Genomic DNA, 15807 nt, shown 5'->3' with positions numbered 1-15807 from the left:
TTTCTTACTCTTAATAGTCAGTAGAAAACCACAAATGTAGGCTGCAGAGTCTTTGTAGGCTGAGGTGGATGTGCGGTCTGCTGAGTGCAGTAAAAAAGACATCAGGAGAGAGGTATGTGTCTCCCCCGTGAACCTCCTGTGGGGTCTGGAGGGCTCAGGGCTGCAGAGTCCCTGTGGGTCACCAGGCACCCACAGTAGAGCATTTGCACAGGCTCTCCCATCCCTCCCTTGGTTGCTCCGTCCAGACCTGAAAATGGGAACAAAATCTGCCACTTCCTGGATTGCAGTATGGGATGTACTTGGTTGGTCTTGCAAGAAGGAATTTGCCAAGCAGTGGTGTGACAGCTGGAATTAGCACTTTATTTTTTAAAATGACAATAGAAAAGTACCTTTAAACAGTTTATAAAAGCAGAACAGACTGTGTGGAAGTTGCTCTGTTTTCCTTGGAAACAAAGAGTCCAGAACTGTCACCATGAACCAGGTGGCGCTGGAGGCCTCAGCAGCGCTTGGGTGCACCGGGGACACCCCTTGCCAGCATTTCTCGTAAGTTTAAGAGCCTCTCACCCTTGGCTCTTGTTTGTTTTGTGATGACCTTTAAAAGCGTCTTGACACCTTGATTTCTAATAGAAAATAAGAAAACTAAAAACCCAACACCAGTTATATATAATGATTATATATAATCATTAGAACATCAAAATCTTCAGCACACTGTGAGCAGATCAATAAGAGAGCTTGTGGTCATGTTTAGTATGTCAGCAGTTAAACATTCATAGGTCAATGTATGTTTACACACGGCTGCTCTTCCACAGTGGGGAGAGCGTGAGGTGACCCTGGAAGAGTGTCAGCTTCCCACACGGGACTGACCCGCGCATGGAGGGAGTCTTGAAGCAAGCTGACCTCTCGTCATTGCTCACGCATCTTCCCTCAGGCCAGTGTGGCAAAGTGTCCCAGTGAGTACAGCGGGATTCAAGGTCAGGTTTTTAAGTGGTTCATCTGGCCTGGTGCTGCCAAGACTCAGGAACACCAGCTCAATTCAACTGATAGTCTGCAAATCGCTTGGGAGGTGGGAGGTGCCCACTGCAGCCACGTTGGCAGGGCTGGGCTCCCAAGCAGAGGCTTCCCCTTCAGACTCAGCACGTCCACTGGGGGTGTCGTGCGTCAGCGGGGCTCAACGCAGGAGCCTGCTGTTAGAAGAAAAAGGCAAGACCCAGAACTTCACAGTTTGTACAGTCACCTCTGGAGCTGCTGGGCGTGTTAAGGGTGCACCTCGATGAGGAATCTGCACCAGGCACCACACCAGCAGCTCTAACCTCTGTCACCACGTTACTTAGGACCCAGGCCAGGTAAACAGATTTCTATACATTCACCATATGATCCTGAAAATTCCGATAGTATTTTAAACCATGCCTCAAACATGCAGCTTATTTTAGAGGGAAAAAAATAGATATTTTAAATTACAAGCATTCAAAAGTCAAGCACAAAATGTGTGATCCATCCCAGTGTAAGATCATCCATCCTGTCATACTTAAAATGTTTGGTATAAAAATACTCACTCTCTTGGTTTTATCATTGACATCTTTTATGTTTCATTTGAAAATATCTCCAAACTGTACAGAAATGGCAGACCATGCGTTCACAAATAACACACTATTTCTTACAATTATACAGTGTAAAAGAGTAAAACACTTTTTATTATATATATATTTTTCTTCGAGAAAGACAGATGTGTGATAGAGGCTGTGGCAAAGTCTTGAAGGGCTCAAAACTGGGCGCGGTGTTTCTCAAGCCTGAAACAGAAAGAAGGTGTGTAAGAGGAGCTGATCTCACAACCACGGAGAGTCCTTTCTCTGAGCCGCAGGGCTGTGTGCAGACACCGGTGGATAGAAGTCCCGGCTGAGAAACCCCTGGTTGCTCCCCTTCAGAGCTGTGCATGTCATCGTCTGTGTAAACACAGAATCCACTCACTGACCCTCTCCACAGCGAGACCCTGCGCCAGAGGCCTGGTGGCCTCACAGTGGGGAGTGGGTGCTTCATTTCTATTTATCTTTTTCTCACTAGAAACCTCCTTCCCCTGCAGCTGCAAGGAAACAGTCATACTTGCTTTGTGGTAGGAAAAAGGGCCTCTGGACAATCAGCAAGACTTTGCCTCTCCCAGAGCCCCGCCCTGGTCCCAGGAGTTTCTTAAAACACATCTCAATTCTTTGTGTCTGAATTTACTCGGTGGCACTAGTGGTAAAGAACCCACCTGCCAATGCAGGAGATATGAGAGATGTGGGCTCAATCCCTGGGTCAGGAAGATCCCCTGGAGGAGGAAATGGCAACCCACTTCAGTATTCTTACCTGGGAAATCCCATGGACAGAGGAGCCTGGCAGGCTGCAGTCCAGAGGGTTGCAGAGACTCAGCACGCGAAAAGGCTGCCTTGGTTAAGTGTCCTACTCTTACTCATTTTACTTTCGTCTAGCTCCCCAGTCCCTGAGTGTGGAGCAAGAGGAAAAGATGGAATGGACGAAGAGAAACTGAAGAGCTTTGAGACGCAGGAAGTGGAAAGGGGATTTTCTTTATTTGAGGCGGCACAGGATGGGAACGTAGAAGAGTAACACAAAGGTTGCAGCAGCTAGTTGGAGTGTGCAATCCAGTGTTACCATATCATCTGTGATAAGAAGAAAACTACAACCCAGGCATCACTGGATGGTTGTTTTTTTCAAGAGAATAGAATTTAGAATTGACCAGCAAAGAACCAGAATCGGTGGTGCCATCAACGTCAGGCATGAGTGAAACTGCACCTTGCCTTCATTTCCTGCTGCTGATCCTTCAGTTCTCTGCCCTCCTCCAGGCAGTCCTGTTCTTACCTGTACTTATCACGGGGACTGTAGGGTGAAAAGTGTTTTCTCTGCATTGTTTGTGTGAAAAGTATTATAAACCCACTACAGTACAGTACTGTTGTGTTACTTGGGTACCTAGGCTAACTTCGTTGGACTTAAGTTTCACTTCAAGAGTATGTTTCTTGTTTGTATGTAGGGAACTTACTGTACTGCCCTGTGTTAAGACTTTAGGAAAATGTATTTAGCAAGGAATCCTGAAATTAGAAACAAATATAAACACTCTCAAACATAGCTGATAAGATGACCTTAATATTCCTATCTAAGCCAGATCTGTACTAGGACCCAATATATCTTGTCACCACCTAGTTTTTGGATGACAGAATAATAATGAGCCACAAGCCGTTAGACTGAATGCAGCAATCACATACCTAGGGATCATGGGAAAAAGTCCTCGAGGAGAAGGGTGTTGATTTCGAATAGTGACATGGTTCTCTGAAGTTAGAATAGCGCTTACCTTGTCTCTTCAGCCTGTTGCAACTATTAACCAAGGGACGTGCTAAGACTGACGATTAGAGAGAGAAAAGTGTGTGGCCCCCTTAGGTTGAGAAATACTTCCAACTTAAGCTCGGCGATCCCCACCTCCTGCCTCCACTTTCTGGGAAACAGGACTTGTGCAGCAGGAGGAGGTGCCCTCCTCAAGGAAAACCCCACTCTGATTCCTTTGCTTCTCTCAGTGCCCAGCACAATACCTACCGCCCCCACCACTTGCTCGATGATGGAGGAATCTAAGTGGGCAAAGTTTAACGCTTGCATAACAGGAAATCAGAAACACAAGAAGCAAAAAAGTCATCCATATTCACGAGCAGTTTGCTGGCTTCTAGGTCTTTGTGTATTTTCACAACTAAGCATCCACTTTTACATGATTAAGATCATACAGCTATCATGCTTTTTCACACATCACGAATATCTACCAAAGTACCAAAGCTACGCGATTTTGATAACGAAGAATATACCAGTACATCAACTTCATCTGGAAGGATCCGTCCTTAAACCACATGTCTTCTGCCCCCTGAATCTTTCTACCCAGTAGAAATCACGATTGTGTCCAGGTGAACAGCTGGAAGCAGCCCTGGGGTCGGGACCAGGGTTAGGGAGGGTCACAGCAGCTGCCGTTCCCTAATGACCTGTCGCGCTCAGGGCCTCACACCCCCATGTGATCTTCGGCCCTCAGTCTGCCCAGGGAGCATCCCCCGCGCCTACCCCACCTCCCAATCTTTGTCCACAGAGGAGGGGAAGCAGCTTCAGGAAACTGGAGGCAAGGCCAGTTTCCTTCCTCCACACTCTGGGCTCATCAGGCCTGGAATGACAAGTCCTACGTCATTGCAAACTTGGCCCCGCGCCAGCAACCCAAGCTGCGGACATGGGTTGCAGAAAAACCGATTCTAAGGAGCAGCAGTTTCCACTTCAGAACAACTCACCAGGACTGCAGCGGGCAGCCCCAGGGCCCTGGGACCCTGAGGGGCCTGCAACGGATGGCAGACTCTGGCAGCCTGCTGGCTTGGAGAGCAGCCAAGACCAACGGCCTTCAGGGACTGCGCAAGCAGGCGGACGACCCTTCCATGGTAGGCCCACAGCTTTAGCCCCTGGAGGCAGAGCCTGGCTGGTCTAGGCCTGCTGCCTCTCGGGAGCTGAGGCCACCTTTGAGAAGTGCACCGTGCCCACTCTGGCATCTTTCTGGTTCCACAGCCAGCTCCCCCCATTCCACTCACCTTTGTGCTGGATGTTTCTACTCAGACTCACCACCTTGCCTTCACATACCCCACACTCTGGGGTCAGTCTGTCACCCTGACACCAACATTACCATCTGGGTTCGCCTCACCTGGTGTATTTCCACTTGATTCTTCATTTTGCTTTGGCCAGCCAGATGGCAGTTCCTAAAGCACCACCGCCCCCCCACCCCCCAGATTTTCAGTGCCTCCACAAGACCCTCAAAAGCTTTGTTAAAATCCCCTTTCAGTGCACTGGGAAGACCCAGAGGAATCGGGTGGAGAGGGAGGTGGGAGGGGGGATCGGGATGGGGAATACGTGTAAATCTATGGCTGATTCATATCAATGTATGACAAAACCCACTGAAATGCTGTGAAGTAATTAGCCTCCAACTAATTAAAAAAAAAAAAAAAATCCCCTTTCAGCAAGACCATGCTGTCTGTATTCGCACCTCCTCCCTTCTGCTAGTGTATCTTCTGCACACACAGACCCTCCCTCCTATCTTTCAAAACTCAGCTGAAGCCCCACTTCCTCCAGCCTTTCCTGGTCCCTTCAGGGCTTTCTCAGCTCTTCACAGGCACTCTCCCCATCCAGACCACTTACTCAGATTACACAAGGATCACCTTGGATTATTTTCCTCCCTCTACTCCAGACACAGTCACTTGCACGTGGCAAAAATGCAGACACTTGGGACGCCAGAACAAATGAAAGCAGAACGATGGGCCGTGAATGGGGAGAGGCCCAGAGACGTGAGCTCCTAGACTTGTTGATGCTGGGGCTGGGCTGAGAGCAAGGACGTGCCCGGAGCCCATGCGGAGCTCTGCACGCTGGCCCTGGGGGTGGAGCGGGAGTCACCACAGGAAACGGGGACTGGGAAGGCACCCGCCCAGCTTTTCAAGACAACAAGCCCACCTGGCTTCAGGATACCCTGTCCCCTTGCAGGGTTCCTGAGCAGAAAGGTGGATGGAGCTGGTTAACCTAGGCTGAAAGACGGATCTTTTGGAGTGAAAAAGGAGAAGGAAGGGGGTGCGAGTCGGTAGCTTCCTGAGGTTTTCCGTAAGTGCTGGGTAAAGGCCGCTCTCACATGGGAAAAGAATGTGTCCGCGCTGCCATAGCTGTTCCAGACTGAACAGAAGGTCAAAGTGTGGCTATTTCAGTCCCTGTAAACAAGGAAGGGGGTTTAGCTAGAAACGGGAGTTCAAACCCTGGAATGTATTAACAAGGACACTTTAAACGAGGCAGAGACCTCCGGGAACACAGCACTGGGGTGGCGGTGGAGGGGAGGGGGTCAGGCCCCGCTGTGCAGACAGCAGACTCTCCTCACAAAGCCTTTCCTGAGAGGGGGTCAGCCGCGCCACGTGACGGGGTAAATGGGAAGACGATGTGAACCACGTGGCACCCGCCCAATTTGAAGGCAGTGGAGAATGTCTCCCGATTCTAAAGCAGCTCCCTCTAGCTGTGTGTTCCGCAGCGCTGGGGACAGCTGCTGCTGTGCGTGGGTCCAGGGCCGCCCTGCTGGCGGTGGTCAGAGCCGTGACCCGGGAGGGGCTGCTCTCCCCAGAGGTGATGTGGTAGGTTCAAGTCTATTGATTCAAGCACCTTACGAGCTTTTTGTTTTTTTCCTCCCAGCAGTAAGAAAATCCTGTTTTCTACCAATCCATCCCTATATACTTGACCTGTTTCCTAATGATACCCAAGAGTTTTTCTAACATTTGTTCATTTTTACTAAAAGTCAAGTAAGGAATATTCCCTTCTACCCAAATCCCAACACCATATGACTAAGGTTTCTAATTAATGAGTGGTTTAGTTTTCATTTTCTGTCAGCTTTTTTTTTTTAATGTTCATACTAATTTGTAATAAAAAGACTAGTTAATGTTTAAAAAGGGTCAGTCGAAACATCCCCGGTGGTGCAGTGGCTGAGACTTTGCGCTTCCAACGCAGCGACCAGGGTTCGCTCCCTGGTTGGGGAACTAGATCCCACGTGCTCCAGCTAGGAGTTAGCATGCCACAGCTAAAGATCCTAAGTAACGCAACTAAGACTCCGTGGCACAACCAAATAAATATTACGAGATAGAAAGCTTCACAGTCTAGAGTCTCCAGGGACCAGTCTTCTGTGGTTAGGAACTCTTCCCTAACCTAAAGACGCAGCCCCCCTCCATCTGTGCAGCCACTGCCAACGGGAACAGAGTTCGGGCTGGCGGCCCCACTGTGGGAGACCCTCCCCTCCGCCCAGGCCAGGACTACTACTGCAGGGCTGGCTGAGCTGGGCGGGGAGGTCTTGTAACTCCCTGGGTGGCCCTGGGACCCAGAAGCCTCACCAGGAACAGGGCTAGTGCTTCCGAGCTGCCTCCCGCGTCCACACTGGCACCGCCCACTCACTCAGGTTCATCTGTGGTCAGACTCCCAGCTGCCTCCCCCCAGGACCAAGCCCTGGTTCTCCTCCCCCTCGTCACCAGGCCCTCCCACTGTCCACGGAGTCACCACATGCTCCAGCTGCGTCCTGACGGGGCTCATCTGTTTGTGCCCCAATTACTGAAGTCTGGGTTGATTCATTGCACTAAAAAAAGTAAAAACAAAAAACCTACTCTAACCTGCTTCTAAAGTTATATATGGATGGCTTTCAATTGGTCCTTAAATTTCCCCAGAGTCGGGGAGAAAGCAAAATAAAATCTTGTCTTTTTACTGAGTGGTAACATCAATAAGAATACCGTGGGCACTTCCATTAAGGACCATGACAACAGGAAAATCTGACCAATCAGAAGCCTGTACAACTGGTGGGTCTCTGTCGACTTTCCCCAGTGATGTGGGAGAAACGTTTACCTGTTAGCAAATTTGGTTAGTCTCTCCTGCATTGCGGGCAGATGCTTTACTGCCTGAGCCACCGGGGATGCCCCAGGTTAGTCTGAGAAACAGAACTCACTGGGGGAAGAAAGACCCCACGTGCTGGAGGCCAGCTCCCCGCACGGGCACCACACACCCCTCTGGAGGACAGGAGAGGGGGTGTTCTGAGCACGTGCTTGCTCACCTCCCAAATGTGGTAATGACCTCCTAGGCCCGACTGCCCGATTCTCTGTCCTTAGCAGGAATCGTGTTCTCCTTCTGACTCATCTTTGCTTTATAGGCCCCTCACAGGGATGCAGTCTGCCACCTTATTTGGGCTGAGCCGTAACTGCGGTTGGCTTGCCCCTGGCATTCCTGCTGTCCTAGGTCAAGCTTTCCAAAAAGACTGGAAGCCCCACGCACGGTTCGCCTCTGGGAACTCTGCTGCACGATGGAGATCTCACTGCACGGCTACAAGCAGAACTGAGCAGTGACAGCTGGTATCGACGGAAAAGACGGACAAGTCACCCAAATCTTCACCACCAGAAAAGCCCCACAGTTTAAGAGGAATCCAGTGAGATTCCATTATGGTTCAGTCACGCTCAAGGCCCATCATCGCTCTATTTCTTTAAAGGCTCATCAAAATGTCTCTTGAGTCATAAGAAAGGGCTATACTATATTTAGCATAAATGGATTAATAAGAGGGATATACATACTACATCGGAAGATTTCCACCAAAAGTGTTAATTTAAAAAGAAAAAGGCTTATAGTTAAGTTCCCTTCGGTGCACGATCTCATCCCCGGATGCTGCCGGATGAGAAGTGTCGACTCTCAACCAGGCATAACCCAGCAAAGCTCTGAGGACCAAGCACTGAGCCACACGCTCTTAACCTGCAGAGCTCACCTGCTCTCCTGGGACGACGTGTCTCAGCAGGCGGCGGCCGGAGCAAGTGACAGAGCTCGCCCCGATCCCGAGCACCCACCCCGCAAGGGAGGCTGGTCCCGACCACACTGCTCTATCTACACGGTCGTGCCCGGCCCAGGACACGCTGCTTCTCGGGAGGAACTGTTCAGCCAGCCTCGCCTTGGAACTCACCAGCACGCTCCAGTTTTGCAGAACAGCTCGAGAACAGTAGCCACTTGAAGATTGCATTAATACCCACAAGACAGATTGCAGCCACCATCACACACCTGGAACCTGGGGTGGAGAAAAGAGCAGCCGTTAATACCAGTGTCATCCACGCTGGCTGGCTCCGAGGGCAAAGAGCTGAAAGGCAAAGGCCCCAGCACCAAACGCCTCTGCCTGCTGAGCCCGAGGACAAACACCGCTAGGAGTGACCAGGGTCACAAAGGGCCCATGATGCGGTGGAGTGGAGGAGCCTCTGCGGGGCAGGGGTGAGGCGGCCGGCAGCAGAGGGGGGCTCCCTAATAACTAGGCCAGTGGGGAGGGCACTTGGAGAAAGGGGTGCCCTTCAAGAGTACCAGGGTGTAAGCTCCTCAGGGGCAGACTGGCAGGGCCTCTGCACACACATCCCCACAGGCTAGATCCCCAGGACTGGCCAGAAGCCTCAGGTACCCCGAGAGGAGGAATCCGAAACCAACTCCAGGGGCCACCCCAGACCCCAGGGTCAACTCTGCTCAGCCCAAGGCCAAGGAGCCACCCTCCAGGAGAACCACCTACTAGAAAACAAAAACCCAAAGCAAACACGTGTGAACATACATCCTGCTATTCCCAAGATCGGAGAATTTTGAAACACTTAAAAGAGACAGAGCATCAGCAGGCCACACATTTTTGAATGTTCTTCCTGCAGGCATGGCTGCCTCTGAGCCGGCTGGTTTCATCAAGAATTTCTGGTGCTGAGGAAGCCCAAAGGAATGGCCCACGTGGACCCCAATCCCCACTAACGTTCCTCAAGTTCTCAGCACTGCTATTCTTCCTAGGACAGAGCACCTGCTCAGGCTGGCTGCATGAACCAGAGGTCGACTGTACAAAGTTGACCCCAGGAGGCTGCAGGGAGACCCATGCCCTGCACTGAAAGGTCACCTTCTTAGGGCATTTCTCTTCTCAGAATCAAGGGGGCGGGGGGAAAGTTCTCCCCAGAATGTCACTATAAAAAACATTAAAAGATGTGATTCTACTTCCCTAGTAAAACTTGGGTTATCTGAGGACAGAAAAATAAATATTCACCCTGCAAACAAAACGTCTCCACTCACCCAACTTTCCCTGGCCTTGTCCACACTTGCCAGGCGAGGAAGGAGGGAGACCCAGAGAGGCCCTGGGGCGGCCAGACCAAGGCTGCATTTTTGGGATGCTTGTTGTTTAAGAAATCATACTGATGACCAGATGCCACTCAGCCTCTGGACTGAAGCTTATCGTGATGACTCAGGTCTGGTGATTTAAGAGTCCTGGGACCCTAGCTTCTCGCCCCAGGTTCTGGGACCATGGGGTTTTTATCAAGCCGCTCTTTGTAGTTGTTAACGTCAGCAAATCTTGTCTGCACACCGGGCGGGCAGACAATGCATGGGACAGAGTCTGCTCTGTAGACACCCCAGGAGATGACTCCCTAAGGAACACAACAGAAGGGAGTCCCAGGCGTTCAGCTTTAACTTTATGGGGAGCACATGGGCCTTCTGAACCTGCACCTTCAGCCAAGCGGGGCTGATGGTGTGAAGGGTCGGGGCAGAGGTGCAGGTGGGTTCCTGCAGGTGGCCCTGCCCTGCGCCTGTGGGGCTGCCCAGACTCAGTATTCTGCTCTCCGTGAATGTCTTCTAGGGACCGGACTGGCAGCTCCCTGGTGCGTGTGCTCAGGGGTCTCCCAGCCAGAAATAGACTATGGACGAAGGGTGGGGTGGGGGCGGTCACACAGTCTGGGTTTGCAGATGAGCTGGTGAGCAGATGCCTGGTGTGTGTGAACTCCCAAAGCTGGAAGGGACGGTTCGACCCCAGTACCTGGCAGGAGGCAGGTTCTCAGGCCCATCCCTACTTTTTAATGCACACAGGAAGCAGAACAGACCAACCCCAGACTTCCAGGTGGCGAAAATCACAACCAGGGCATGTAGAGACCCCTCTCGGGGCAGGGCTCATGAACTTGGGCCTCCCAGGTTCAGGAATGCCTGCAGTGCTTTTAAGCGTCACCTGGCTCAAGCCTGTTCACTTTGATTTAGCAAAAGGGGAGGTGAGCAGAAGAGGAACAGAGAAGTTAAACTGTTCCCTAAACTTGAGTCAAGTGAGGTTTGTTCTGGGGCTTCCCAGGTGACACTAGTGGTAAAGAAGCCACCTGCCAATGAAGGAGACCTAAGAGACTCAGGGTTCCATCCCTGGGTCGGAAAGATCCATGGGGGGAGGAAACAGCAGCCCACTCCAGTATTCTTGCCTGGAGGATCCCAGGGACAGAGGAGCTGGGCGGGCTACAGCCCATAGGGTCACACACTCGGGGCAAGACTGAAGTGACTTAGCAGGCATGCACACCCAGGTTTGTTCTAGAAAAGGAACCCCATATAAATATGGGCGAGCTTTCATCTCTGCTCCTGTGTACAAGGAAGCACCTGCTACCCTTGACTTTTGCCTTTTTTTCTTGTTCTGCATTTTTCCATTAGCCCTTCTCACCACCTGGCCTACTGTGTTTCAGTATTTCTTACTCTTCTCCCTGTTGTAGAATGTCTCCACCAAGGCAAGGGTTTTGTCTGCTTCTGTCTACTGCTGTATATGCAGCACCTAGAATAGCCCCTTATGCCCTGCAGACCTTCCCTGAATATTGACTGTGTTAATCTGCTTCAGTGTGATTGGAAGACCTTGGTTCACAGAAGAAAGGGAATGGCCCTGGGGGCTCTTCTAGGGAGAAGGCGGGCGTGATTGCAGGAGCCACAGCAGCTATCAGGGCACCATGAAGACTCTGCCCTTCCCACCCTGCTGAACTCATAGGTTCTGCCTGGATACCCAGCTCCTGGACTCTCTGGATGATAGCCATATACCCAAGGCTCTCCTGTTCACAACCAAAGACAGATGAGGCCATTCCTCCTTGAAAGTCAACAAAATGAACAAACAGCTTCAAATCCAGCTTCGTTATCTCTCTTGCTGTGTCCTCCTCTGATTTGGTGAGGCTATAACTACATGTGCCTATAGTTTCTATGCTGTGGTTTTGGTCCATGACCAGGAAAATTTAATGAGTTTCTAATGAACACCCTCCCACATCCACTCCAACTCTCTTTCTTCCCCCTTTTTCCTGATTTATTTAATTATATTTGGAAATGCAGGAAAACTGCATATCCAGGAACTCCAACCAAGAAAACTGCGTAACCCTTATTCCTTCTAAGGATTGACTACAGACTTGCTTGAGTGTCCTATTCTCAAACCATCTGAGAAATTGATCACTTCCACTCAGTATTATGTATTCTGGGATTCTCTACCACATGGCTGAACCATCAGCCAAACTCTGTAGTGAGGTACACACATTGCAACCAGACTAAACATCATCTGTCAAGCAAGATGTTGAACAAATTAAAGAGTCAATAACACCCAACCACGGAACAACCACTCTTCTAAAGGCCTTAACTTACGCCACTGATGGTGGTCCACACGCACACGCACCTCCTTAGGAGCATCCTGAGTGGTAATTCTCCTTTCACTCTGAAATGTTTGTCCATGGCTCTTGCCCATTAGAACTTAAGCTCTTCGGGGGTACAGACCTAGTTTCACACATTTCTACATCTATCACATGGGAGATACATAACACGTGTTTATTTAAAGAATAGAGAGCTCATTTATTTTTCTAGTCACCAATTTCCCTTTAGAAGTATGAGCTCAGCGTGGGTCAATCAACAACTGAGATGTATTAACATGTCTTTTGTTACCCAAATGTTCAATATTCACTTACATGACCAACCACTGTGGCCACAGGCATTAGTTTCTGCAACACCACCCCGACTCCCAGTCAATAATGTGTTTAAAAAATCCTTGAGGGCCCCCTGGGGGAATAGGCCTGAAGTCTTCAGGGTCCAGAAGAAGGCAGAAGTGACAGCCGGTCTGCTCCCAGGTCCTCGTGTCTGACACCAGATGTCACTCCTGCTCCTATTCTGGGGCCATTGTTCCAGGCGGGAAGGAAGCCCTTTCCATTGAGAGCAGGAAGGCCATGTGGGTCACCAGTGGCGACATGGGTGGCACTTAACCTTCACTTACCCTTTTCAAGAGACTCATTCTGCTAGAAAATGTTTGCCATTTCATCGGCACCACTGTTTTCAGTTCTAACTTACATTTCCCTGCGATTACTCAGCCTGGATTATTAGCTGTCTCGGAAAGGGCTTGGTCCAAGAGACTGGACGGAGCCTGAGTAATGGGGCCCTGCTGAGCTGGTCTAACTTCAGGCGGGACGGGAGACTGCAGCCCCAGCCGCACTTCTGTGTAATGAGCTCAGGGATCTGTCTGCCTCCCTAAGCACCTCCTCACCCCACTCACGTCCCCCAGACCCCAAGGAAGGCGCCTGGCCCGTCGCCCAAGTTTATCTCAGAACAAATGATGCAGCCACAGGAGACGTGACATCTTTATGTGGATCTGACAGTGTTTCAGAAGTCCTACTTCAAGGGCAGTTGCCGGGGGATAGGAGGGCAACTGCCAGCCCTTCCCTGGTGCCCACGCCGCCACTAGGTCTCTGGGGATGGAGGGAGAGCTCTTCAACTGCTTACCGATCACGTCTTCCCTTTGTTCTTTATAAACACTTAAAGCAAAATCCTCCCTTAGGCCCTATGCCGCCATCACCACCTTTCGCCAACTGGAATTGCCAGCATCTCACACTGCAGACCAAGCAGCTCAACACTGCCCTCTCCTAAGGGCCCCGGGCGGCCCCCGCTCCCGGTCCCTCTTCACCGGGGACAGGCTGACTCCTGACAGTCGGGGGAGCCTTCAGGTTCTGTCCCACTGGCCTCCCCTCTGACGTCATTCATCTCCTCAACTGTTAGCTAATGCTAAAAAGAAAAAAAAAGCCAGATCTACATTCCACTCCATGATCTCTTTCATGAGGATCACAGTTTCCGGTTTTCTTACCCTAGACACCTCTAGGTGGATGCCTACCAGCCTCCAAACATTAAGAGGTAAACACAGTCATGAGAGAGAGAGGTACGTGGGGACAGTGCCTTCCGGAGCTTGTAACATGACCATGCTGGACCCGCGTCACCTGCTCAGGGAGGAAATTCCCACAGAACGGAATGACTAAGGCTTTTCAGAGCAAAGACACAATGGCTGGGGATATATAAATCAAGTGTGAAAGTTAATTATGGGGTCTTCCCTGGTGGTTGAGTGGTTAAGACTTCACCTTCCAATGCTGCGGGTGCCTGTTCAATCACTAGTTGGGAAGCTAAGATGCCATATGCCTCATGGCCAAAAACCCAACCCAACCAAAAAACCCTTCTATAAAACAGAAGCAGTATTGTTAATAAATTCAACTTTAAAAATGGTCCACATAAAAAAAACATAAAATTTAATTATGGGCATGCATATCGATATGAAATTCTGTACAGATTAGAAAATTCTGTACTTAAAGGGACTCTGGAACACCTCAAAACTTAAAATTTGTGTTTTCAGGCAGGGAAAAAAAGTCTCCCTTAAATAACTAACTTTAAGATGTCATAAAATATTTTAAAGGAACATTTTAGGTATCTACCATGAACATTTGAAATACAATTGTCATTCAGTAACATTACCATTTCATTCAAGTGTATTTTAACACACAGAGAAGAACATCATTCCAGAATAAAGGACAAATACAAGTAGCTTCAAGGGAAGAAGCCTGGTTTTTCCCCCCCTCATCACAGATTAGTGACCAGTTGACAGATGACTACTGTTCCGAGGGTTATAGGTATGAGGGCCAGTGGTTCAGGTTCTGGTTAAGAGATGAGGGCCAGGTTTCCCGAGGTGTGCTGTAAGTAAAACCTGAGTCTCCTAAGATTCTCTGAGAATTCTCTAAGATTCTCCCAAGATTCCTGGTCTCAAGTTTGAGAAATACTGCATCCTAGAGTTTCCTGATCTCAAAGATTCACAATGCTCACGTTGTTATAAAGTTTCTGATAATTGCTTGGTGAAGAAATCTTTTTAGCTCCAACCCTGGAAAGCATGCAAGTCTCTACCCAAGGACAAGTACTCTTTGACCATACTCAGAAATACACTGGGTTAGGGGAAGGAAAGGTACAACCGTGGCTTATTGAAGTTGATGTCTTCCAGCACAAAAATGTCATCCCTCATGTTACTTATTGCCAGAGGAAGAATCCTGATGGGTTGGAGGGTGGACGGACATGGGCCACCCATGGGGGGTGGGGTTTCTGAGGCTCTGATGCCCATCGCTAATCCTCCTGTTTGGCGAGTCTCTGCCTTCTGACCCAGGATGAGAGCCCTCTGGAAGTCCTGACCTTTTATGGTACCCAGAATGTCAGCAAGTTAAATCCGCCCTCAGCAGTCCCCCTGGAAATGGAAACAAAGGGGCCCTGAGCCACCAGCTGAGACTTCAGGTCAACAGGGCAACCTGCCTGAGGGAAGTCAACCTCAGAACTCTCTGGGCCACGCGGGGCTCCTGAGGTGAGTGGAACGACCTCGGACGAGCCCAGGAAGCACCTAGGAGTGGGCGCTGGGGCAGGACAGGGGCCGCCCGGTTACAAACATCTGCTCTGTCCTGGGCCCGTCCAGGCGCAGGACACGGTTCTTGTTGAAAGCAAGTACTTACGTAGGATTCAGCAGAACTGACGGGACTTCCAGCCCTGAGAAGTAGCCTCGGAGGGAGGGAGCCAGCGCATCTGGAAGACATGTGGGGAGAAGGCTGTGAACCAAGGCCCCGGATGCACGCCCACTCCTCACAGGGCGGCCGGGCCCCCACCCCCTTCACTGTCCCCAGGTCCTTGCCTGCGGGCAGCTCCCCATCAGGGGCTGAAAAGCATCAGAGCCACATCCTGAGAACTCCTCCAGAGGACCATGCTCTCGGGAGCCCTGGTGGTCCCCTGCTCCCAGCCTCCTTTATAGCCAACAGCCACTGCTGGGCTGGAATCTGCCCATCAAGCCACCATCCCCATGTTCACCCAGCATCATCCAGGCTGGGGGGCCAGCCTGCCTAACGGTTGGAAACTTGTCTGTTTGGTCAGGAAGAGATGGTTCCTGACACCATCCATGCCAGTGTTCGGGTCAGGAGGGCTTTTGAGAATCTGCTCCTGTGCTTTTAGAAAAGGCCTCTGGGGTGTCTGGTAGCCCGTGGCCTCTGCTCACTCTGTGGGACCCCGCCTCTTCTGTTAGGTTTCCAGAATGCAAGGCCAGCCCGACCCACAGATGGACTGTGATGCTGGGTGCGCTTGGCAGAATGCTCTCCATCCTGTATGGAGGAAAATGTGAAAAAAACAAAAGGGCAAGTGCCCTTCGGCTTGAAC

The 15807-nt window shown here is 50.5% G+C and overlaps 1 protein-coding gene across 2 annotated transcripts in view; it reads right to left on the bottom strand.

Moving 5' to 3' along the window:
• Positions 1–337: 337 nt before the first annotated feature.
• Positions 338–15807, bottom strand: part of RBPMS (RNA binding protein, mRNA processing factor) — a 196983-nt gene continuing 181513 nt past the window's right edge. For both annotated transcript variants that reach the window (XM_043893563.1, XM_043893565.1), the window contains 3 exons: positions 15117–15186; positions 8507–8608; positions 338–1787 (listed from right to left, as the gene is read on the bottom strand). In XM_043893563.1, coding sequence (XP_043749498.1) covers positions 8594–8608; positions 15117–15186 — 85 coding nt within the window. In that variant the 3' untranslated portion in view covers positions 338–1787; positions 8507–8593. The remainder of the gene's footprint in view (positions 1788–8506; positions 8609–15116; positions 15187–15807) is intronic.

Source organism: Cervus elaphus, chromosome 32 (genome assembly GCF_910594005.1).
Source record: "Cervus elaphus chromosome 32, mCerEla1.1, whole genome shotgun sequence".
Classification (NCBI taxonomy): Eukaryota; Metazoa; Chordata; class Mammalia; order Artiodactyla; family Cervidae; genus Cervus; species Cervus elaphus.
Note: the sequence above shows the minus strand (reverse complement) of the source record. Positions and strands in the feature narration are given on the sequence as shown.